Raw genomic sequence first — 24,176 nt, 5'->3', positions numbered from 1 at the left:
GGCAATACAAGGTATTAGGATTTTATGGTGTAAAAACTATAAAAAGCTTTTCTACTATTTTGTCACAGTGAACTGTTTCCCTTATCAAAACTATTCCATTTTAGTAAGAAAAGGTAATTATTGTCATAACAGTCAAAATTGTCTGCAGTAACATACAGTAACTTTTCATATATAATTGCATAGCTTTGATGATCTGCTTTAATCAATTTTCAGAGTGAATCTCTGATTTTTTTCATTCAATTCTAAAAATACACCAGAAGATTGATTTAAGCATAGAAAAGTTTCTTTGTGAATTTAAATGGTGTTTTTTCCCCCAGTCAGGCTGTCTTCTTTGTGTCCTTGTGGCTATTTTCAGCCGCCTCAACAGCCCATGCCTGGAAACAGTCATATCACTGATACGTTTATTCTAATAGTTTATTCCACTGAAAAGGAGTGTTGTGAAGGGTGTAAAATAAAAACCTCCATGACTATTTTACACAGTATTTTTTCTATCAGGCCATGAGACAGGAAGTTGAATTTACAACTTTTTTTCATTTTGCAGAGTTACTAGAGAAGACACACAGAAGAGAGGAAGAAATGGGAGCTCTCCAGGTATATTTGCTGCTCAATTAAGTAGCTACCTCTTTGTTCACCCTTAAAATTACCAAATTGTATTACAGCATTTTCTGAACTCCCTTGTAGCTTAAATTCAGATTTGGAAATATACGCAGACAAATAGAGATACAATAGCTGGTTATACTCACTGCTGAGGTTTTGCCCGCCAATTAAGTTGCACGTTAGCGAAGACTGAAGTAGTCAGCATTCTCTTATGAGTCTGTCAATCTTGTCTACCAGCGAATGTAACGTTGCTTTTAAATCACACTATATACTTAAGTTGTTATGTTATTCTACTGGCTTCACTGAAACTATATCTGAATGGGGGCAGGCAGTGCTAATCTGCATTGCGAACTGCAAAAATGCTGCATAGTCTACTTCACTACTTGAGTTAAATTCTCTGGGCTGTGTTACTTTCTTTTGTATCTCTGAATAAAACTGAAAGTAAAATGCTTTAAGTAAGTATTTAAAGTCTCTAAAACAGTGTATGTCCATAATCACCTTCCTGAGGAAGAAGGGACCAGTCAATTTATGCTAGGACTTGATCAGTATAATAAAGTCTCATTGTATGTCATCTAGCAGTGAAGCTGTTTGTGCTAAGCACTTTAAATTTGCGCTTAGAAAGTCAGATCTACCCTAAGCTCAGCTTTGGAATAGTATTTAAGCATTACAGTCAAAGAAAACATATTCCTTTCAAATTGAAGTGGCTAAGAAAGCAAAACTGGGCTGGAATGTCTGAGTTGTGAGGCTCAGGAGACTATTAGGGAGGGTAGTGTATATATCCTTCAGAATGCAGAAGGAAAAAAAGAAATTTTTAACAACAAATTACTGCAAACAATACCCAACACGGATATAAAAATAAGTTTATATACAATATGAAGAGTGTATCCATGAGGCAGCATTCTGCAAGTATACTGAAAGCAGGACATTTGCGAGGGAATTGATAAGGCTCATAAGGAAAATGAAGTTATGTATTGACTGAGTTTTGATCATAGGAATTTGTTTGAAGGTAACCCTTCTCATATAATAAATAGAAGGCATTTTGAGGCCTAGAGGTATCAAAGAGTGAACAAATAGTTTGATCCAGTAAGAAGAGACAAGTTGCAAGGCCCAAAAGTTACACAACACACCAATCCAGCTGTTTCCTGTTCAAACAAAAATCTTGGCCTGGCTTTCTGGCAGCTCAAGTTCAACAAGGCTGAGAGCTTGTCTGCGCAAGCAGTTTACACAGGTGCATATCTAGTTACATCAATGTAAAAAGATCTCCTTTCATGTGAAGCAATTCTGCATCTGCTTTCATGTGAACCTTTATGGTTGACAAATTGTTCTAATGATATGAGTTCTGATTGAATGAGGAGTAATTTTATACTGCAGGAAGTTGCATCATAATCATGTCTTGTATGGATATATGTGCCTGCCTGTATTTCTGATGGTATGTAAAACTAAATTACCTTATGCCCTTCCCTAACTGGCAGTTCTGGTTAAGTGTGTGAATTGTAGTGCTCTGGCTGCTATTTTTGTATTCAAATGCTTGATAACAGTTTTTTCTTCCTTCAGTTATCCATGCATTCACAAAGTACTCAGCAAAAACATTTATTATTTTTCTAGATAGTATAGCATCCAGCTTAGTCAATGTGTGTCAAAATATTCCCCTCTGCTCTTGTAATGTTGTATTCTAAACTTGCAGTGATCAAATATGTACAACTTTACTAGCAAATGGTTGTTAAAACCAACTGGTGTCATCAAGACGGAATCTCCCCAAATTGTCGCATCTTCATAGGAACAAAGAGGAAAGTGAGAGTTTTTTTTAAATATGACATTTCCAGGAGCTGAAACTTCTTATCCTCTTGTTAATCCAGATGACATGGAATATTTTTATTTTCTGAGCCCCCCTTAAGCAAGGCATGTGTATAGTTGGTTAATGTATGAATGCTTTCATTGCAGTAGATTGCTAGAAGGTACTTGTTTGCCAGATTAAGGACTACTAGCAAATAAAATCTTACTCCTTCCCCCAAAGCCTCCAGTCTATTGATAGAATTCCCTTAATATGAGGTCCTACTCAGTTAGAGTCCTTGGTTCAGTAGACAATTGGTCATGTTGATTGTTGTTGGGTTTTTTTCATCTACAATTTCAGGGATTCTGGTTTGATAATTACCTTATAAATACAGAGAAGTATATGAAGAAAGTCAATCCTTGCTCTGTTCTGTTTGCAGTCCAAATAGACCATATGTGTAACGCATGTTTGGGAAACAGGCGGATAGAAAGATTGTACGTTTTAGACATTATGGACAGACAATTCAAAGCAGGCTGTCGTTACTTAGGAAGTTTTTTCTTGTTACTTGAGCCATGAACGTTGACCAGTCTTAGAAAACCTAGAGACATGAGGAAATCTGTCAGAAATCAGTGTGTTGCTGTGGGAAAATTATGACTGGGGATACCATGGTGTTCTCTGCCATGTCTCAGCATCATATTCCCTAGAACTAAGGTTATGTGTTTTATTATTCTTTCAGTTTGCTTATTTTTTGAGGGGGGACAAAAAGCACCTTTTGTTAAAAATAGTTGGAATTAAGTACAATTAGTACTACAATGCCATCAGCTGAAATCTGCAAAGGACTGAAAGAAAAAAGCAGTTCTATGAGGCTTGTTCCTGGAAATATTGGGCTAGTAGTTTTTTCTTGTGTTCCTCTAGTCAGGGAATATGTTGGGCTGCAACTAGCATGACAAGACAAAATAATACCTCATTAAGTAGACAGTGAGAATTTTTATAACTACATATTTCTAAATGAACCTGACTTGCCTTATGTGTCAAGATGGACACTGCGGTTCTTTGGTACAGGGTATTTGGGAGGTAGGAGGCTGACTCTTTGTGTGACTTTACTGTATTCTTGGATTTTCATTTTGAACTTATTGCATACCTTTGACTAGAGTTTCACCACTCCAAGAATATAACCTCTCTTATTTTCTTACTTTGGTGGAACTAAAAACACTTAAGGTTTTCACCTTTCTTTTTGTCAAAGCCATTCCATGGTACAAAAGGTTGGATTAATGAAAATAATATGCTATGCATGACATGGTAATTGCAATATTCAACTGAATTATACTCTCTGCAAAAACATTTGCAAGCCGTTTTCTTTTGCTTTCAAATTAGTGACATGCTAATAGGAATTTGAAAAATAGAGTCTTAATTGGAAAATATATTGATAGTGTATAAATGATCCGTGGTAAATTTACTAATACATTAGATTAGATTGGTCTTCATAAAATTGTCTACTGAGGTTGTAAGAATTTATTATATTTTTAGAGTTTGGCACTTTAATGCATGAGTCATTTTGAAAACACTTTATTCTACCATTTAAATCATCCTACTGATACACTCACTCTAAGACTTTATTTTCAAAGTAGTCCTCTTTAGCTGAAGAAAGTTATATCTGAATCGCTGTTCATTATCGCCACAAATTTATGAGATCTGTAATTAACATCTTTTTATAGTAATGAGTTTGAGTTTTGTTTCAGAATCTTTAAATAAATACGGGTGTCTGTAACAGCCACTGCAATTTTGTGGAAGAACAAACATCTCAAAATAAATATTTTTGAGTTTTTCACATAACATTTTTTGTCAGAAGTTTGTTCTGAAGTACAGAAATACTCAGTCTGTTTCTCAGATCTCCTTCTATGAAAGAATAAAGACTCTAGCATTTTATACACTACCTTTCATGAGAAAAATTTGAGTAATATTTGAGCAAGGTAAGAGTTCCTGTAATGGTTATGCACTCTAAATGTGGGGTCACCTAAACACTTGAATGTGTGTTTTGTCAGGTTACTTAAAATACCATAGCTAGTCAGTATATAGTGCCAGAGTACACCATCTTGATTTTGCTAGCTTAATATTTTTCTTAAAGATACTTTTAAATGGAAAAATAATATTAAAATATATACAGTAAATTTGCAAATTCTGGTTTCTCTGTATCCTGTGCTGGATTAGAATTGACACAAGCTTATTTTATTTGTAGTTTATTTTTGTCTGACATGAGACTATGACTAACGTCATCCTGTTATTAATAAAACATTATTCAGAGCTATTTCTGGATAAAAGAATAACGATATGGAATTTACTTTTTAGTTTTCTAAGGAAATGCCTAAAAGAAAACTAAACCAGATGCTAACATGACATGAACTCCAAAACATGCTAGATTTAAAATCAGAGATGATCAAAAAAAGAAATAATTCTTTTGTATACATGAGAGTAAAATCAACAATATTGAAAATCTAATATACTAGTTGAAAAAAATATATTTTGGAGTAATTTTTTTCAAATCCTTTCCTTGTTTCTAGGGAGTTTCTTTTTTTTTTGGAACAAATTTCTGAGTAAGTATGATAAATAGATTAGACATCCAGTTAAGTACAACAGTTCCTATTCAGTGAGATTATTACAAAAAACTATACATATGACCACCAAAAAACCAAAATTAATCCTATTCATCATTGTTTGACTTACATTGTGTTTATATTCTTTGCTTTCTAATGACATATTCTACTTTATATTTAGGAACGTATTATGGCCTTGGAAATGGTAAGTTTCTTAAATTAATTTCCAAACCTATCACAATGACATTGCTGATAATTTGTCTAAATTATGAAAAATATTGTTTTTATATATTTTTTTAAAAAAAGGCTGCAGTTCTGGGGTTTCAGCTGTCATTTTACTTTTAAGAGAAGATGCGATAATTTTACACTGCACCTTTCGGTGTAGGTTTTTACTACAGTATTTTTGCATTCATTATATGAAATACAGTGTATTTCAGTGTTGTAATTTTTCTGTGCAGTTCAGTCCTCATCCCATCCCTGGGGAGAGAAATGTTGTAAATTTGATCCATACAAAAGATGTTATTTTTCTAACACTTCTAATGATTGAGGTCCATATATATTAGATAGATCTAATTATTTCAGTAACCGTTACATGTACTTACTTTTTTGGACTGGGAGGTGCAAACAGAATCAGTTAATCTGCTCATATCAACATTGCAACTAAAACCATAAAGGAATATAATTTTAATCATTAATTAATATAATTTAATAAGATCCTAAGTTTGAAGGACAAAACTTCATGCTTGTACATGCCATGAATGGAGCTGGATTATCCAGATGTCCCAAGATAGTGACAGTAAGTCTGTCAGGTGGAATAGCTGGAATGGTGCTCAGCTTGTCCTATAGTTTCTGAACAAGGCTTTCTTCTTGTATATGAATGCCCAGTAATACATCACGAATTGTATGTATCAGGCCCATAGTTTCTTTTCATGAACAATCCAGAAAATTTCATCTAAAGAAACCACTACTGAGACAATATCAATGCTGCAAATATAAACTTCTAAAATTTACCAGTGCAAATTATAATTTTATTCTCTCTTATGGTTTGTACATCTCTGAAAACAGTTTTTGATTTCAAAAATATATTTAAAATGTATTCAACATCTTAAAATGCATGCATTCACTCATAAAAGGCCCTTTGGAATTCAAAGTGTCATGCTGGAAATCTTACCTTATGGAAGTAGGAAGCTGATGCTTGCATTCAATGTCCTGGCACTTCACATAGTGCTATGTGAGTGTCAAGAGTGTCAACAGGACATTAATTCTGTTCAGGGTCATCTCTTATTCATGGTTTGCTTACGTGACAACCAGTCAGGCATGTATCCACTGTCAGCCATTTCTCACAAACCATGAGTTAAACTGCCTGCAAATTCCTTGTCCTTTCTGCTCCCACAGCCATTTTGACACAGGCAGAGGATAGTTGCTCGCAAATAACACAGTATCATGCAAATTCAGTCCATATTTTGTGACAGTGTTTGTTTCTATTTTTTATGGAGCTTTTTTCATTTTTATGCTTCCAATCTCTCCAACTTTTAAAAGGAAGATTTGTAAGTTACTGCTCAGATAGAAGAAAAGGATTATTATCAGTAAAATATAATTTTCTTTCTTAATGCAAGTTGGTAGGTGACACATGAATACAAATTTGTGATGCTAAATCCTAGAGCTTTTGTTATTGCTGATTTAAAAAGATGTGTAGTGTTAAGCCCTGAGATTGCTAACATGACAAGTATGGTCATCACTGAGGTTGTTGAATACTCCCAAGGCATTCATTTTACTTTTGCCATAAACTTCCACTGTGATGTCAGGCAAATAACTTAAACTGAATTTTTCAAATATGTTTAATTACTTTGTGTTTCTCATTTTCTGGGTGTCTGATTTTGTGATTTTTGAGGCCTGATTTACAGAAATGCAATTTACTAATAGCTAAATTCAGTGGGAGCTTTGGCTATCTGTAGTTGCTAAGTATATTCAAAAGTCAGATGTTAGATTGCTGATGTGAATGCTTTGAAATAATAAGTGGGTTTAACCTTTATATCTCTGTTTTAGTTCTGAGGATGGCAGCATTCTCTCTCTCCTCTCCCCTCTTCACTGATCTAGAAAAGAGGAGTAATGCTCACACAGTCTGAATGTGTCAGGATGAGCTATGATAGAAAAGCCCTTGAGTAAAAGAATGAATAAGGCTTGCTGTTTAAGGGATCCTTAAGAATCTTTAAATTTCTAGAGTGTATGTCTGCATAGCTGTATATCTGTGTAGCATTTATAAGTACATAGTAGTTACGGTACTTATATATTTGTATAATTTTCATATCAACTGTTATTTGAATGCTCAGAGCATGACATCAAAAAAAGTACCAGTTAAGTATTTTGTGATGATTCAGGTTATAGAAAATGGAAATGGAATAGAGATGTAAGGTATTAAATTCAAACAGAATCCTTAGTGAAAAAAATGTTTAAATTGTGTACAAAAAGCATTTTCTTAGAATTTTGACAGTGATGCTTCATGAGATTCACAAGATGCAAGATACAAGAAGGTGAAAAAGAAGGGAAGAGACGTGCACATGCGCCCATACACTATACAAAATGCATAGGAAAACATCAGCTCTCCAGAACTACTCTCCTACTCTCCTCCCTTTCTCTACAATCTGCTCACTTCTAAGTCCTGCACTTGCCAGTAAAATTGTTGTAGTGGCCATGTGATGAACTTGGCAACTTAGCTAATAAAAAAAATTGGGAAGGAAATGTAACCCGAACCTTTCAGATTCATTTTAGAGCTCTGGGTGAATAAGCCTTCCAGGCCTAGCTTAATCTAATTCAGTGATTTTGTGAGTTGCTGCAAACTACGGGGTCCATTGCCTCATCTCTGAGCCCTGTCAGCTCCTTCTCCTCTCAGCAGTCTGTTTGAGCTGGAAGCTCCGTCTCCTGTCTACTGTGCCAGACAGTTTCTTGGGTCTTCTATTTCCTTAGCCAACTCCTGGTTCCCAAAAAAGTGCTGTATTACCACCCTCTTTCAAGATATGACACATGATCTGATCACTCCCTTAAGGAACCTGAGAACAAATACTACCCATCAAAGAAGCTTTTGAATTTTTTGGCTCTTTTTCTTTGATCAAATCAATTTTGCAATAAGATTCAATAGGTAGGTACACAGCTTCTTGCTTCAGCAGGTAGTGGAGGACAGGAGCAGAAGCTGGAAGGTAAGAAGGAAGAACAGGGTTAATTAGACGGACTCACTAGTGAATCTAAAAGGAGCTGAAGAATCAAGGTGTTCTCTGGAATAATCCTTCAACTCTTGAGAAGTGCCAGGATAACAAGTACAGGCAAAACTGAGGTTTTGGGTACCTAGAGGTTATGTGTTTGGCTCTTTTTTTGAGTTTAATGCTGTTTAATAAAGTGAATTTAATTATTTCATAGCTGTTAACAAGTAATTTTCTTTATTACTTTAGTAATCAATTATGTAGTCTGACATTTTATGAGAATGAGTATGATTTTATCTTTAAATAAGGTGATTTACTTTATTCTTGAGTGTAGCTTTGTTCTGACATACAGGATTTGGATCTATGTTATTTACAGAAAAAGGTGTATGACTTTTTTGGGGGAAAATCTGTTTTGTATTCTGAGATGTGGCTACAATGGGAAGTGTATGTATTTCTCATAAAGAGGTCAGGATGCATTTTGTAGGTGTACACTGTTACTATGCTGTGCTTGTGACTTCAGTGGGTTTCTATAAACTACACACTGTTCTTTGTGAGCATACTCTGCAAGTCATATTCCTCTGCCTTAGCAGTACTAGTCTGACTTAAAAGACTGCAAAATTTAATTTGAAATCAACCACATCCTGAAGTTATTCCAGTGAACATATGCGTTCTATATCCTTTGATCAATAAAACAGTTTACTGCTTTCTGTAGAGAACCCAGAAGTGAGGTTACAACTTTCTTAGAATACTTGGATCTGACTTTTCTGGACACAATTCAAATTTTTGTTACAATGTCCATAAATCTAGGTTAACTCCAGTAATGCTGTAAGTATCTGGCAAAATTGTTATTAAATATGAGTTTCCTTTTCAGAATGAACATTTCTGTGTCTTGTAACTCATTTTTATGTTGAAGAAAGTAAGGTTTTGAATAACAGTAAAACAAATTTCTGTCTGCATGCACTCAGCTATTAGATTATTCTCTGTAGTAGCAGGCTCAAATTTGCATCAGTTTTCTGGTTTATCATCCAATTTAAAAGAAGAATTGGAAGGATGACAATACCCAATACATTTCACAGAGAGATTATGCAAGTGCCTGACACCATCCATTTTAACATGCTCACTCTATCTCTCAATGTGCCTTCCATCAGTAAGTAAATCTTGCTGTTAGCTCTTGAGATTAATTCATTACTTTCGTACTTTGTATGTATGAATGTTTAGGAAATCTTGAATCTAAGGGTTAATACTTTCTTTTCCCCTTGTTTTGCTTCTGCAGTGTGTTGCCAAAACTACCATTACATCAAAGGTCTTCTGGTCCTCCCAGAATGCACTCATTCTTTGATCTTATAAAAATGACCAGGAGAGGAGCAGCAGTTTGAGATCCTCTGTCCTGCCTGCCTCGCCTTTTCCTTTCCTTTCATCCGCGAGCCAGTGTGCCACTTCCCTTCATGGGGCTTCACTGAGTCCTTCCTCTGCTCACTCCCACCAAGTAACTTCTGCCTCCTGATGGTGCTTGCAGCCAGCTATTTCTTTTCTTATGATGCTCAACTTTCTCTTTCCTTCTTCCTAGATGTTGTCTTCTTACCCTACAAATCTATTGCTCTTATTTAATACCCAAATACTTGTCCATCCTCTGCCCTCTACTACTTGGTGCTTTGCTTGTTCTTTCAGTTTTTTGCTAATACAGCACCTCTAGTTTTGTTCTGCCAACACTTTGACTTTTTTTACTGTAAAAGAATTTCTTTTGCTGCTAAGGGTATGCACTTTTCAACAATTGCCTTTCTCTCCCATTCATACTTACTTCTCACTTTCTGCTTAGTTCAGGGATTCAGATTGGAAACCAAAAATGCGGAATAAATAGATTTATAAGATTTTCTGATTTATGGATTTCATTTAAGGCTGTGTAGTTGCACAAAGTCCACAAGCTAAACATATATGTATATTTCTAATATTGCCTTCCTAATCCTCCTTTCCTCAAAAAACTGATATATAACATGATTTTTAAATTATGCTGTATTAGAAATGTTCTTCACTATTTTGCGAAAAATAATTACTAAATAATGTAAGAAATAAAATGATGTATTTTTGAAAATATTTAAATAATTGCACTGAGACTTTGACTACTAAATTTCATCATGGCTGGGCTTCGCAAAGAAAGATTTGGGAAGGGCACTACCCACGTTTGTTACAAGCACACTGGTGGCTAAAAAGGCCAATACGAGATAGACACGTCCGGTTGCAAAAGGCACAGCAGGACTCCTTAGGTGGTATATTCTGCAAGACACGATTCTTTCTGTGTTGTCTCTTCTCCTCAAGAGTGATCCTGCATGCTTTCTCAAAAGCATCAGCAGCGTTAAAGATAGTGTGTCTCCAGACCTCCCAACTGGAGGCCAGAGTAGACCAGTTATGGTGGTCAATATGGCCAAGGTTGAGATGTTGTTTCAGGGAGTCCTTGTATCTTCTCTTTGGGGCTCCTCTCTTGTGACGTACTGGTGGCAAGTTCACCATAAATCAAGATCTTAGAGAGGCAGTGGTCCTTCATCCTGGAGACGTGCCCTGCCCAGCGCAGTTGTGTTCTCAGCAACATGGCCTCAATGCTTGTGACTGCTGCTTGTTCTAGAACAGATGTATTGGTCACATAATCTGACCAGTGGATGTTTAGGATTGTATGGAGACAGCGTTGATGGAAGCGTTCTAGGAGACGCAGGTGGTGGCAGCAAATGACCCATGATTCGGATCCATATAAGAGAGTAGACAGCACAATGGCTCTGTAAACACTGATCTTGTACTTTTCTTCAAATGTTTATTACGCCATACTCTTTTATGGAGTTTTCCAAAAGCACTCTATGCCTTTGCTAACCTGTTGTCTATCTCTCCGTCAATCTTACCATCTGAGGAGATGAGGCTTCCTAGGTAATTAAACTGCTGGACTGATTTGAGCTCTGATTGGCCAATGGTGATATGGGGATGATGGAAGACTTCCTGAGGTGCAGGTTGATAGAGAACTTCAGTCTTCTTTAAGCTGACTTCCAGCCCAAAGAGCTCAGCAGCATCTACAAAGCAGAATGTTAAATGCTGCAGAGCTGCTTCTGTGTGAGCGACAAGGGCGGCGTCATCAGCATAAAGCAGCTCCCATACAAGATGGTTTAAGGTCTTAGTGTGGGCCTTCAGTTGCCTTAGGTTGAATAGGCTTCAATCAGTACAATATCAATTTACAGATAAGCATAATCAAGAATATCTGTCTGTGTATTTTTTAAATATTTAAATTTTTGACCTAGGAATTAAGTGCTAAATTGCTTGTAAGAGGCAGGTTACAGAATGTAGGTAACTGTAAATTTTATTAAGCTACTCTTTGTTTGATGGTCAGGATGTCAGTTTTGTATTTGTTTATTGACAGAAAATCACCATGCATGTCTACCAACTTGGTCTAATAACTTCGTAGTTTCTCTAACAGTGATATCAGAAATATAATATATTACAGAATCACAAAATGATTGAGGTTGGAAGAGACTTCTACCAGTCATCTGGTCCAGTCCCCCTGCTCAAGCAGGGTCACCCTGAACCAGTTGCCCAGGACTGCATCCAGCTGACTTTTGAGTATCTCCATATAAAGATGGAGATTCCACAACCTCCCCGGACAACCTGTGCCAGTGCTGCGTTGCCCTCACAGTGAAAAAGCATTTCCTGTGTTCATAAAGAACCTCATGTGTTTCAGTTTGTGCCCACTGCCTGTCACTGGGCAACACTGAAAAGAGCCTGGCTCCCTCTTCTTTATGCCCTCCCTTCAGGTACTTGTACTCATTGATGAGATTTCCCAGAGCCTTCTCTCCATGCTAAACAATCCCAGCTCTCTCAACCTTTCCTCACAGGAGAGATGCCCAGTCCCTCAAAAAATTAGTTGCCCTTTGCTGGACTGTCTCCAGTATGTCTCTCTTGTACTGGAGAACTCAGAACTGGACCCAGCACTCCAAATGTGTCTCACCAGGGCTGACTAGAGGAGGATCACTTCCCTTGACCTGCTGGCAACACTTCTGCTAATGCAACCCCTGCATTCTCTATCTATGCTCCTTTCAAAATTATGAAAATGTGTTCCACATGTTGCAAATATCGAACATTTTTTCCAGGGTTTAGTAAACCAAAATCCTTCCGTTTTTAATTAGGGAAAGTCAAAATCTCAGGATAAAGACTTACATTATCTAAAGTTAATTATGTTAATTGAACTAGGTGTAGTAGTATACAGTGTTCTTCCCTTTTTTTTTTTAACAGAGTAGATATGCATTTGTAAATGTAATTTTAAAGAGAGATCCTATGAGTTCCATCCACAGGATTCTCTTTAGGAATCATAGAATCACTAAGGTTGGAAAAGACCTCCAAGATCGAGTCCAACCTTTGACCAAACCACCACCATGTCAACTAAACCATAGCACTAAATGCCACATCCCATAGTTTCTTGAACACTTCCAGGGATGGTGACTCTACCAACCTCCCTGGGCAGTCCGTTCCAACGCCTGATACCCCTTTCAGTGAAGAAGTTCTTCTTAATGACCAACTGAACCTTCACTGGAGCAGAGTGAGGCCATTTCCCCTTGTCCTGTCTCTAGTTGCCTGGGGAAGAGCGGATCCCAGCCTCACTACAAGCTTCTTTCAGGTAGCTGTAGTGAGCAATAACATCTCTCCTGAACCTCTTTTTCTTCAGACTAAACAACCCCAACTCCTTCAGCTGCTCCTCATATGAATTATGTTGCCCTTTCATCTGGGGAATATGTATCTATGAGTTCTTCCACAGAATAGGAGGTTTATAACTTCTGAAGGCGTAGATATATGTGGTATAGCGTGCTTGCTTTATTTTTATTGGTTGGGTTTATATATCACAAAATAAGTTGAATTTTGTTTGACAGGAGACTACTGACTAAATGTTTCTAATGTGCTGCTATGTCCTTAATTTTAGATTTAGATGTTTTATATTTGATCTAATTATAACCTTAGGAACACAGCCATCAGAATTCTCTTTGTATTTCAATTTTTCTGACCTGAAAAATCAAACAGTATTTCTTCTTTCCCCTGAAGGCTGTGTTAATTGAATTTTTGTAGTGCTTTCTGGAAGGTTTGATGAAATACTGTTAGCAGACAAAACTTTAACATAAATTACATGTAAAGATTTTTATCCTGCAATGTTCCGTAATGTTGAAGATGGCATTCAAGAATAAGCAACAGGGAAGTCATGCCTTTTAAGAACGTGTTCCCCCTAATATTGCTTTACTTTACACACTCTTCTCTCGTGTTATATTTCTTTTAATTTCCAGGAATTATGTCTGGATATCTCTGATCAAAATCTTAATAAGTGATAAAGAATAGATTCTCAAAAACTAGTCTTACAGATGCTCAGTAGTACTTGGAGCGCTAGCTGATGATTCACAGAAACCTGTCTTGCCAAAAGACCACACTGTTTCCTCCATGTTTTCAGCTGCTAGTATGCATCAAAAAACTGAAAATTCGTAAACCCCTTTCCTAATATTTTCCCATGTAAGCAGTTCCCCTAGTTAGCACAGGGAATTCACGTGCTCATGAATGAGAAAAGAGACAGTCCATGACATTGCAAACAGGAAAGGAAGCATCCATGAAGCTCCCTTAATTAAAATGTGGTCCAACCCATTCAAAAACATCTGGAGTCTTAAATTAAATGTTCAATTAGTTTGACATTTGCAATGCTTTTGTTAGCAAAGATCATTTGTTTTTCATTAGTTTAAGTGTAGTTTTTGCTTAAAAAAATCTTACTTGTTAAAACTTTCATGAAACGATGTATAGCATAGAAAAAAAACTAATTGAACATGCCTGTTTTGTAACTTGATAAAGTTATATGTGTTGCCTTTGTATAGAAAAATTGATTCTTGATGTGCTGAAATCATAAAAACAGTGGTACAATTGGAGTAATGGTATACATGGAATATAAAGATACAAAACATATTTTTTTGTTTTCTATGTTCCCTCTCAATATATGATGTACTATGCACAGAATGTCCCAGCTATCATGGAGTTTGCCTGGCATATGAAAGTCAGCAGGGCACCTCAGGCTTCCTAAGCAGACCCACACTGTGTAGAAGAGCATATGATGTCTCAGTCTAGAGCTGGAGAGCGAAGTCGACAGTTTTACGGATCTTAACAGGGAAAGCAAAGGATACCTTTATACATGCTGAGTGCATCCTGTTCTTGCTATTTAAGTATCCAATATGCTATGGTCATTTAAAAATAAGTCATTGTAGGTCACCTCTAACATTATATCTTTCATCTGATTTGTGAGTAAGTGCCTGCTGACATGCATTGCAGTCAGTTAAAATTACATCGCATTTAATCTTTTAATGGCTAATCTTTGGGGATTAGGTAACTGGTACTTTAGTCAACTCTAATTTTAAAAAAATATCTGTACAATACAGATAGCCATTTGTTTTTACCTACCTCAGAAAAGAAAGGAGCACTGTACTTGAAAGTAAATGAAGTTAGGTTTATATTTATATGTTTTCAATATATTGACTATAAAGGCAAACTTCAAGAGTACTATATACAAACCTGCTTTGATTTATTTGCATTTAGCATTGCAGCTTTGAGACTAAAAATAAAATGTGTCTGATTTTGATTTGGATCTGTCCCCTGAGACAGTGTGAAACTATCTATCACCAAGAACACATCAATATAGGAGGATTAACTGTTCACATGCAGTTTAAACATCAAAGTGTTTGTACGAAGTCATGGAAAATAATTTGTTTTATCATTCTCTGTGAAAACATAGAACGCCCCTTTTTAAAGTAAATAGTCTTTATTTTAAAACCAGAAAGATTAATAGTACTCAGTCTATGGAAGAGACTGCTGTTAAGTAAAATACCATTTATACTTCCTCAGTAAGTACAACCGGTGCTTTTTCCTCTTATCAGTACCATCAGTGCAATGAGTCAGTCAGTGCCTGCTGTTGCCTGTTAAACATAAGCAGACAGATGTGACCGCTGTCTTTAGGATTATTTGTATGCATTATGACATAGGGCTTTCCAATTTCTGGGAAAAAAATTAACAGTACTTAATTGCCCCCTATGTCAGGTGCTTCCAACATCCTTTTTCACATTTTATCTTTGTGGCTAAATCCATCTCTTTTAATAGAATAGAGTGCAGTCATTAATGATACAAGTATGGCATTTGAACCATGTTGAGGAGGTTGCTGTGCATTTCATTAATTACCAGAATTGCCCTTAATTCTGTAGGCCAGCTAGAAGCTCTTTCATCACTTTTCCCTCCCATTCAACAGTGTATTTTATTCTCACCTTCTTTATTGCATTTCCCCTAACAAACTTGGCTTTTTTTCATTTTCTGTTTTTATTTGCACATCACTACCTTTCTTTTCATCAGTTTTACGGGAGAGGCACACATTTCTGTCCCTGAAAATGTTTGCATATGAGTAATTCAAGTCACTCCACAAACTGCTCAGAAGACTGTGAGAATTTTAGAATATAAAAGGAACCATTCTGGTTTAGAGCAAAGGTCACTCTAACCCAGCTATAGACATCACAGCAATAGTCAAAATAAAATGCTTAGGGAAGACTGTATGATCAAGACTGACATATATTTTGTTTCCCACTCATTCCTTCTGATTCCGGCTGTTCAAAGCTCAAAGACATACAGACTGAAATGAAGTTTCTATGAATTTGGAACTGCTCCATGGTCTTCCTCATTCATTAAATTGCACAGTTTTCTGCTTAAAGCCATATAAAATTTTCTATCTTTATGTGACTTCTTTATGTGATTTTGTGCAAATTGGTTATTATTCCCCTCATGCATCTCGCTTCCTGGCTGAAGAGTCCTGTTCTTTAGAGTAAGTGTATTTAATAATTTCTCACTTGGAAACAGGACTCCATGGCTTTGATCATTTTTATTGTACTTCTCTGACCTTTCCGTGTTTCTCTTCTGAGATAAAAGTCCATCTCTGCACTCAATAGTTAAGGTGCAAGTGGATTCATATTCAGCAATAGTTAGTTTCTCTAGCTTTTTTTTCCTTTCCTGATTAAATTGAGTGTTGATTTTGCTTTTCTGGTTGATAGTGAGCACTGAGTTAGCAGGTTCTTGGTAATATGTATCATTTCCCCATGGTGTACTTCCTGAGTAGTAACGGTTAGCTTAGAGCCCATCATTTTGAGTGTGAAGTTAGGTTTAAATTTTAGGAATCTAAAACACCTTTCAGAAATCCAAGTAGCCTATGTCATCCTTTATCCACATGATTCTCAACAAAACCAAAAAAACAAGGGCTGAGTATGCATATAATGCAAAGGCTGATCTTCTGCTTCCAAGATTACATTTAATAATGTAGCTAATGAGGACTAGTGGAAATTTAGCTAATTTATTTTTTCTTCTACAACAAGTGCATGAAATAAAGGGGATGTATTTAAGAGAGACTTTGGAAGAACGGATGATTAACATCTTCCTTAAATTTGTTTACAGACATGAGGTCTAGGCATTGGAATTTAGAGAAAGAATTGAAAAATAAGATGGCTTAAGGCATGGGCTTATACCTAGGGCCTAAGTTCCTTTTTTGCTCAGAATAGATCACAGGTCATCTTTATTAAAATGGGGCATAGTGGGGGGAAATGAAAAAATCTTTGTAGTTGAAAAAAAATGCTAAATTGAATGTACAGTATATCATGATGAGGAGCCACTCCATTAAGTCTGTCCTGTGTCCCAGAAAACTTTATTTCAACTATGTGACATCTCAAATTTACATTTTTCTGCAGTTCATAAGTAAAAGACTTTAGCAAAATGTGTTAGGTAATACATACCATAAGTTTAAAATATTTTTAGTTTAATTTGGTGCTGGACCAAGAAGAGAGATTGCAGGGTGTTACAATTTTGGGGTTATTTCCTGTGAGGAAGCATTGTTGGTGTTCAAAGTAAAAAAACTTTGTGGACATGTCTCCATCAGATCAGTGTGATACTAGGATCATGGCTGAACATTAGGATTCAGTATTTTGTTTCACATATAGTTAAGTTTGTATTCCTTAGGGTCTGTTGTCTCAGCTTAGAAACCCACATACAGACCAGTACCAGGGGCTACTTTGGGAAGAAGCAGCAAACATTGCATCTCATCATAAGTTAATGGTGTGTAAAATCTCTGCTTTGATGAACATATGGCCACTGTAAAAGAAGCACAAAATACGAATACCACTTTTACTGTGGTAAAAGTGAAATGGTTGATTCTTATAAGAGGAAAACATTAGCAATTGATAGATACCGCTAGGCAATTTTACTTTCAAGCGCAGATGTTTAGAGGCATTTGAAAAATTAAAAGAAGAAAGAATCTATTTTATAGCTATAAAAACATTTCTACACTATAATCTGTGAAAACCACTTCAAATGTAATGTGTAGGCCTCCTGCTTGATTGTGTCCAGAAATATGAAGAAGAATCCATTTTATATATTCATTATTAATATATAACTGCAGATTCTGTAATTATTTTTTGGTGAAGAACCATACATGTTACAGAAAAAGTAATTTTTTTCTCTTTTTTTTTTATAAAATCTTAGGTGAATTTTTCAAGTAAAAAAATCTTATTACAAGTTAAGTTACACATTAAAATATAAGACTTCTTATGAAGATAAATGGTAGTTTTGATCCAAACACAGCTAGCTAAGTGTGAAATTCACTGAACTTCCTTTCTCATGCAGCAGATGTTTTCTTGCTGGAAGAAGTAACCTTTACTAATTCTAACTTTGAGTTTTGCAAAATTGATTTACTCTACTTTATTTGCTGCAAGTCGACACAAGTAGGCACCTTTCTGTCCTTTCAGGCATTTTACAACATTTGCCATGGGCAGTATTCGATGTTGCTATTAGGGACTTCTTCATACTGTGCGTCCTCAATGCTGCCCATTTAAGGAAGCATATTATATTATTATAACTTACCTATCTTTCAGGCATAACTTCTTATAGTTATTCTTGTATAATTCTGTAAATTTTTAAAAATCTAACTGAATGAATGTGTTAGTATAAAAGAAAAGCAAAACGACTCATTCTGGTTTTGTGTTCTTACCTAAACAATCTTCACCTTATTTTCCCTGTCTCATTTCTGTTTGCCTGTTCTCACTAAATGACTAAAATCTTTCTTTTACTCTGTTTCACTTTTGACAGTTCTTCCTGTACTTCTTAAAATCTAAAAATATCCTTGCTTGTGGGTCAGTCCTTTTACCCCATTTTGTAGGTGGTTTATTCTTCCTATTGTTCTTGAAGCAACAATTCATCCAACCCTCTTGTAAAATTCTTTCCCTTTACCTGTGATAATGTTACTGTTCTAGCACATTTAACTGTAATGTATTCTTTTTCTCTTCTGCACTGCATCATCTACTCTACTGTGAAGTGTAGAAATTATCCGGAGATAAAAGGGTCAGATTTGGGAATTCCCAAATATTTCTCTCCTGCATTTTGCATTCCTAGTGCAGAATGTAACAGTGGGATAAGAGAGTCTTTTTTATCTAAGCATACAATTTAGGGGTCAAAATTTATTCCTAGAAAATGGGAGATATTATTTGAAACTTAATAGTCTCAAAGGAAAAGATCCCCCAAATATCTGGAAAACTGATTTAACCATATGGTTGTTTTATAGAAGTATGCCCTAATATTGTCAGCATATTATCTGTCAGTACAAATTTTTCCTAATTACAGAAAATAGAGAAATACTTCTGTGTACATAATATTTTTGCATACATGTAATTACAGAAGAACGAGTCTCACATTCTCTACCTAGTTGAGTTTATTGGGACTGAATATCAGTTACAATTTCAGTCCTGTGAACTGCAAATCATAGAATCATAGAATCAATGGGGTTGGAAAAGACCTCTGAGATAATCGAGTCCAACCCTTGATCCAACACCGCCGTGGTTACTAGACCATGGCACTAAGTGCCACATCCAGTCTCATCTTAAAAACCTCCAGGGACAGTGAATCTGCCACCTCCCTGGGCAGCCCATTCCAGTATCTGATTACTCTCTCTGTAAAAAATGAACCCCATTGTTTATGAAACTTGACCTTTGTTTGTTATGGGAAAAATATTTTTTATAGTCTTAAAAACTGAATGTTTGGAAGTGACAACAAAGCAGACATCATTGCTTCTAAGTTGATGGTGTGTCTGCATTTATGTTACTCTGTTCCATTCTAGTTCTCCACTCGTCATCTCCATCTTTTTGAGTAGATTGCACTTGGGCTGAGATGTTCCCATTGATTTTTCTTATCCTGTTGTGACTGAAATATTTAGTCTCTTCAGATCTTAAATATGGGATCTAAATGGAATGTTTTTCGTGTTGGTCAGATTGAGACTTTCCAAGACTAGTAACAGAGCTTTTGTAATTAAGGGCAAATTAACTCAGTTTGCATAGACTTTACACCATAATGATATTTGACTTCAAGATTGATGAATTTTATTTGTTTTATAGATTTTTCCTTTAAAGTACCAAGGCAGTAATATGGTTAATGAAGCCCATTATTGGTAGATTGAATACCAGGTTAGCAGAACCTTATCCAAAGAGGTATGATTTATAGAATTCTGGAGGAAATACCAATTGTTCAGAAAGTGCAAACAGTACTGGTTTTACTGGCTCTTCAGCAAATAATAGAAGGACAACCTTTGAGAAGCTGCAGAGGCATCTGGCCTATGGAGCATGACTACTCTTTATGCATGACCAACCAACTTCGTCTGTGTCCAAAACCAAAACCATGATACTTACTTTCTTCAGTTCTTTGCAGCTTGCAGTAGACTAGATTTTTGTGTTTTGGGTGTGGATGTGAAATCTTGAGTCCAACCCTAACTTTCCCTGGAGTGATAATTCATTTTTCAGCAGTACCTACCATATGTCTAAACCAAAAATAGGAAATTTGATTGTTCTGTATCTAGCTAAGTGCTCATTCCATATATTTGTATTTGAAAAAAAATAGAAGGATGTTTTTACTATTTTAAATGTACTTTACTCCCTGAAGTGCAATAAAAGAAAATTTCATTCTGAAGGCTACATAAACTCCAAAATTGTAGATAAGTATTGTTCTACTCAATAAACTGGTAACCGATCATGGAGATTCAAATTAAGGAAGCTGTGCTATGTGTTTTAATGTGACTATTTTCCTTAACAACCTGTTTACTGTTGACCTGTTCAATTTACAGACGCATACGTACCTATAAACCTGTTTCCATAGCTGCAATAGGGCTTTAATGTTTGATATGGAGGAAAGAATTGATTATTTTTTTATGTTTTAACTTGTGTTCTGTTCTCTAGAGCACTCGAGCAGCTTTAGGCCATCTGGAGTCTGTTCCTGAGAAACTGAGCCTGTTAGAAGATTTGAAAGATACTAGAGTGAGAAGGACTTTATTTGACTCTTTCAGTAGTTGTAAAATATTTTAGTTAATTAATTTTCTCTCTAAATGTACAGATAAATTGTTGAAAAAGATATTTACAATTGTATATGCACATGTTATATAGACAAAAACATACAGAAATTAATTTTCATGATTATACAGATTTATTTGAGGCTATAAATTTAGTACTAAATAGTAACATCAGTGAAGTTCTCCAAAATGTAGGCAAACGTTGATAACAGGGCATAATGGGTCATGTGCTAGTTACTGGTTCAGAATATTTGTGTTGAGTGGTAAATTCTGATATTACATGTTAAAAAATGAAATTTTTGTAATTAGATAAATTATTTCAGTATTTAACATAATGAGCGAAGATAGATGACCTTTACAGCTTTTTGTTTGTTTTGACATGACAATAATTATAATTTATTTTCTCAGTTCCACTAACAAATCAAGGTGTGTTTGGACACATTGAAACATATTGACAGTAGTGGTGACATACTGTCAAGAATGATAAGCCTCAGATTAGATCTTCAGTAGCTAAGTGGCTAAACCCCTATGCCATAATTACTTTCCATATATGAAGTTGGTTTGGAACCTCCTTGGAAAATATAAATTTTAAATCAGTGGTAAACCACAGATCAACAAATGCATAATGATTTGCATTTGATTTGCTATGTCGAATTTTTCATCCTGAGGTAGTAATAAAAATTTCAAAAGATAATTGCTTGGAGCACTCTTTATTCTAAATGTTCTTGCCTGAGGTCATCAGCTAATAATTTTATTGCTGTCATCATTAACAGAGTTAGGAATGGAAATGCTGGTTAAAATGCTTGGGTTTTTTTACAAAAAATATCATTGAGATATATAGTTTTAATGTCATGTGCAGATATCTCCAGAAGAGCTTTTTTGCTCTGATAGAGGTTGGTGTTTGTCTTCTGTTTCTGCTAAAGGAAAAATTCTGCTCTCAGCAGGCAAAGCAAAGGCTTGAATGTGGGGTATCTACAGCCTTCTTCACACTTGCCCTTTCTTCCTTAACATTGCTGTGAGAAGGATGTCAGATTAGTTTCATTAATGTTTCTATTCAAAAATAACACTGGATTTTTTTGTACAATAGCACGTTTCACTCTCAAATGGTATGCATGAATGAAGTATTTCAAAGCCAGTCATTGTCTTCCACTTCTAGCCAGTTCTTCCCTTAATGTTTTCATAGGAAGAGAGAAGGATAGAGAAAGTAAATCTTTGATAAACCTCACAGGTTATCTTGGAGTTCTCTTAATTCAAGTAAATCATTAGCTTGTTCAGTGAGAAGCATTATGTTTTCTTATTGAAAATACTGTTTTGTCCATATCCTTAGAACCTTTTTTTCTTCAAGTGCTTGTTTCTACAGTACTATAATTAATTTTTCACCATTACAGAATTTCTTTGTTAAAAGGTATGATATTGCTGAGTTTTGGAAAGAATTACAAGTAGTCATTCACCAGTTAAGGATAAGACCATTTCCATTTTAACTTATTTTTATTTTACCGTTATTTTTCTGTACAGAACATTATGCTTTCATATGGCCCCTGTATTTCAGCCTCTGGAAGTTAATATTTAACTCATTCTTGCTGTATGGAAAATCCTTGACAATACCTGTGTTTACAACAGTCAGACAACATTCACTAACTTATTTTCACATTGTGAAATCATCTAGATTTTTCAATAATTTCTAGGAGTCCCATTGCCGAAGGGAGATGATTGAGGAAAGGTATATGAAGTATAAAGAGATAGTGAGTTCTTTACAGCAACAGCTGGAAGATTCAAAGCAAAGAGACCAGCAAGTCAAGGTATGTGTGTGTACTCCACTTTTGTGTCCCAATTACTTTCAACCAGCAACATAACCTTATTTGATGTATATTAACTCCTAGTACAAACACGGAGTAAAATCACACATAAATGTTTTATTTAATATAGCTGCCACGGCTGACGGAATGGCAGCTATGTTGGCATGGCATGAAATTTGATGACAGAAATGTTGCCTTCATTGTAAAGTGCCATGGATACTTCGCAAAAATCTTTCAAATTTCACAGAAAAGTGTCTTACTGTGTCTTAATACTCCGAAGTGTTTACCTACTTCATCAAGTTTCTGTCTATAGCAATTTTTTTAGTTGTTTTGTTCAATTTTCTCTTATCCTTTCAAGTAAAAAATAGATATAGAAACCTGTTTCCTCCATGAAAAGGATGATTAATTTGTAGGTCACATATAGTAATTTTTCAGTAGTTGATCTTTACATTCTTTACAATATAAAGATATGATGCCTCTTCATATACAAATGAAATCCAGGCAAACAGTAGGGAAGTGATTTGCTAAAGGTCACTTAGTGGACTGATAGCAGAGCTAAAAATGAATAACTACCTCCCTGCAATGTAAATCCAGTGCTCTTGTTTAGAAACATTGCCTGTAATGAGTTCACCTTTCCATTTTTTAGCACACTTTCTTTCTCATCTTATTAGCTTGTTCATTGTCATATCACTCTTTGCTGCATGTCATTGTGACAGCAGGTTGCTTCAGCAGAACTACAATTTCTTATGGATGTGATTGAAATAAGTAATCAGAACTAGAGAATCTTACTAATATTTCTGCTACTTATTTCAATCAAATCAGATTCTTTGGCAATGACTCATACCTCTATCTCTAAGCAGTTGAGCTCAAATCTAGGATCACACACACTCTGTCAAAACTTTAATATGTTTATGTTCTCCACCTCATCCGTAGCCATCTTCCTTCTGTAAAATGAGGACATACTTACCAGTATGTCTTTGTAAAAGTGGAAAAGGTAAGATAAATACAGAATATTTTAGCTTAGTAAGTTGCTGTTGTAAGAAGCTATTAAGCTACTTGAAAAAGCCATCTTGCTCTTCTCTAAGAAAGAATTGAAGAAACAGGGCACATTCACTTTCAGTCTGTTGCTGATGATAATCTTCAGTTTCTTGAACTTCTCTTGCCTCCACAAAAGAGTTACTAAATCAATAGCCATTGAAATTCAGAAAACATTGAAAAGCGAAGTGGAATGCTATCGGCTGATAGTAGAACATACTGTTGCACTAAGCTGACTGAACTTGCTGAGCTTGTGTGATTTGAACTCTATATTCAGAATCCAGTATAAAGCTGATTCCAAAACAATATTTCCTCTTTCTTTAGACAACGAAAAGCATTTAATGGCTTCCATTTAGTCAGGCCTAATTGGGTTTTTACATGACATAGAGTACTCTTTGCTGTCATGGCTGTTACAAATAGAACAGAATGTTCAAAACCAAGTAACAGACGGATGCTAATCTGATTTCAGTGATCAGGCTTGCTTAGACTAAAAAGCTCTTTAATGCTTGCCTTTCTTACCCTCCTTTGGAACTAACTCAAATGCATTGTTTAATTTTTTTTATTTTACTATTTGTCAATTGGGAGTCTCTAAAATTGATTGCTGGAAGAATGTAGGTTTGAAGGCATCAAAGTTCATTCTTTCTGATATTTTTGATTCATGCTTTGTACACAACATGGTGTCTCTGCGCAACAAAGTAGACAGATATTTGGTATGGGATAAAATAGTGCATGTTTCTTGTTAAATTTTTACGCTGACCATTTTAGATAAAATTACTTGTGGAATTAATCTTT

General features: G+C 35.5%; 1 protein-coding gene across 5 annotated transcripts in view; it reads left to right on the top strand.

Annotated features, from left to right (window-relative positions):
• Positions 1–24,176, top strand: part of CEP128 (centrosomal protein 128) — a 181,196-nt gene that overhangs the window by 70,355 nt on the left and 86,665 nt on the right. For all 5 annotated transcript variants that reach the window (XM_064658899.1, XM_064658900.1, XM_064658898.1 and 2 more), the window contains 4 exons: positions 542–591; positions 5,141–5,164; positions 20,444–20,521; positions 22,239–22,352. In XM_064658899.1, coding sequence (XP_064514969.1) covers positions 542–591; positions 5,141–5,164; positions 20,444–20,521; positions 22,239–22,352 — 266 coding nt within the window. The remainder of the gene's footprint in view (positions 1–541; positions 592–5,140; positions 5,165–20,443; positions 20,522–22,238; positions 22,353–24,176) is intronic.

Source organism: Pseudopipra pipra, chromosome 6, assembly GCF_036250125.1.
Source record: "Pseudopipra pipra isolate bDixPip1 chromosome 6, bDixPip1.hap1, whole genome shotgun sequence".
NCBI classification, from domain to species: Eukaryota; Metazoa; Chordata; class Aves; order Passeriformes; family Pipridae; genus Pseudopipra; species Pseudopipra pipra.
This window is presented reverse-complemented; position numbering and strand designations above follow the sequence as displayed.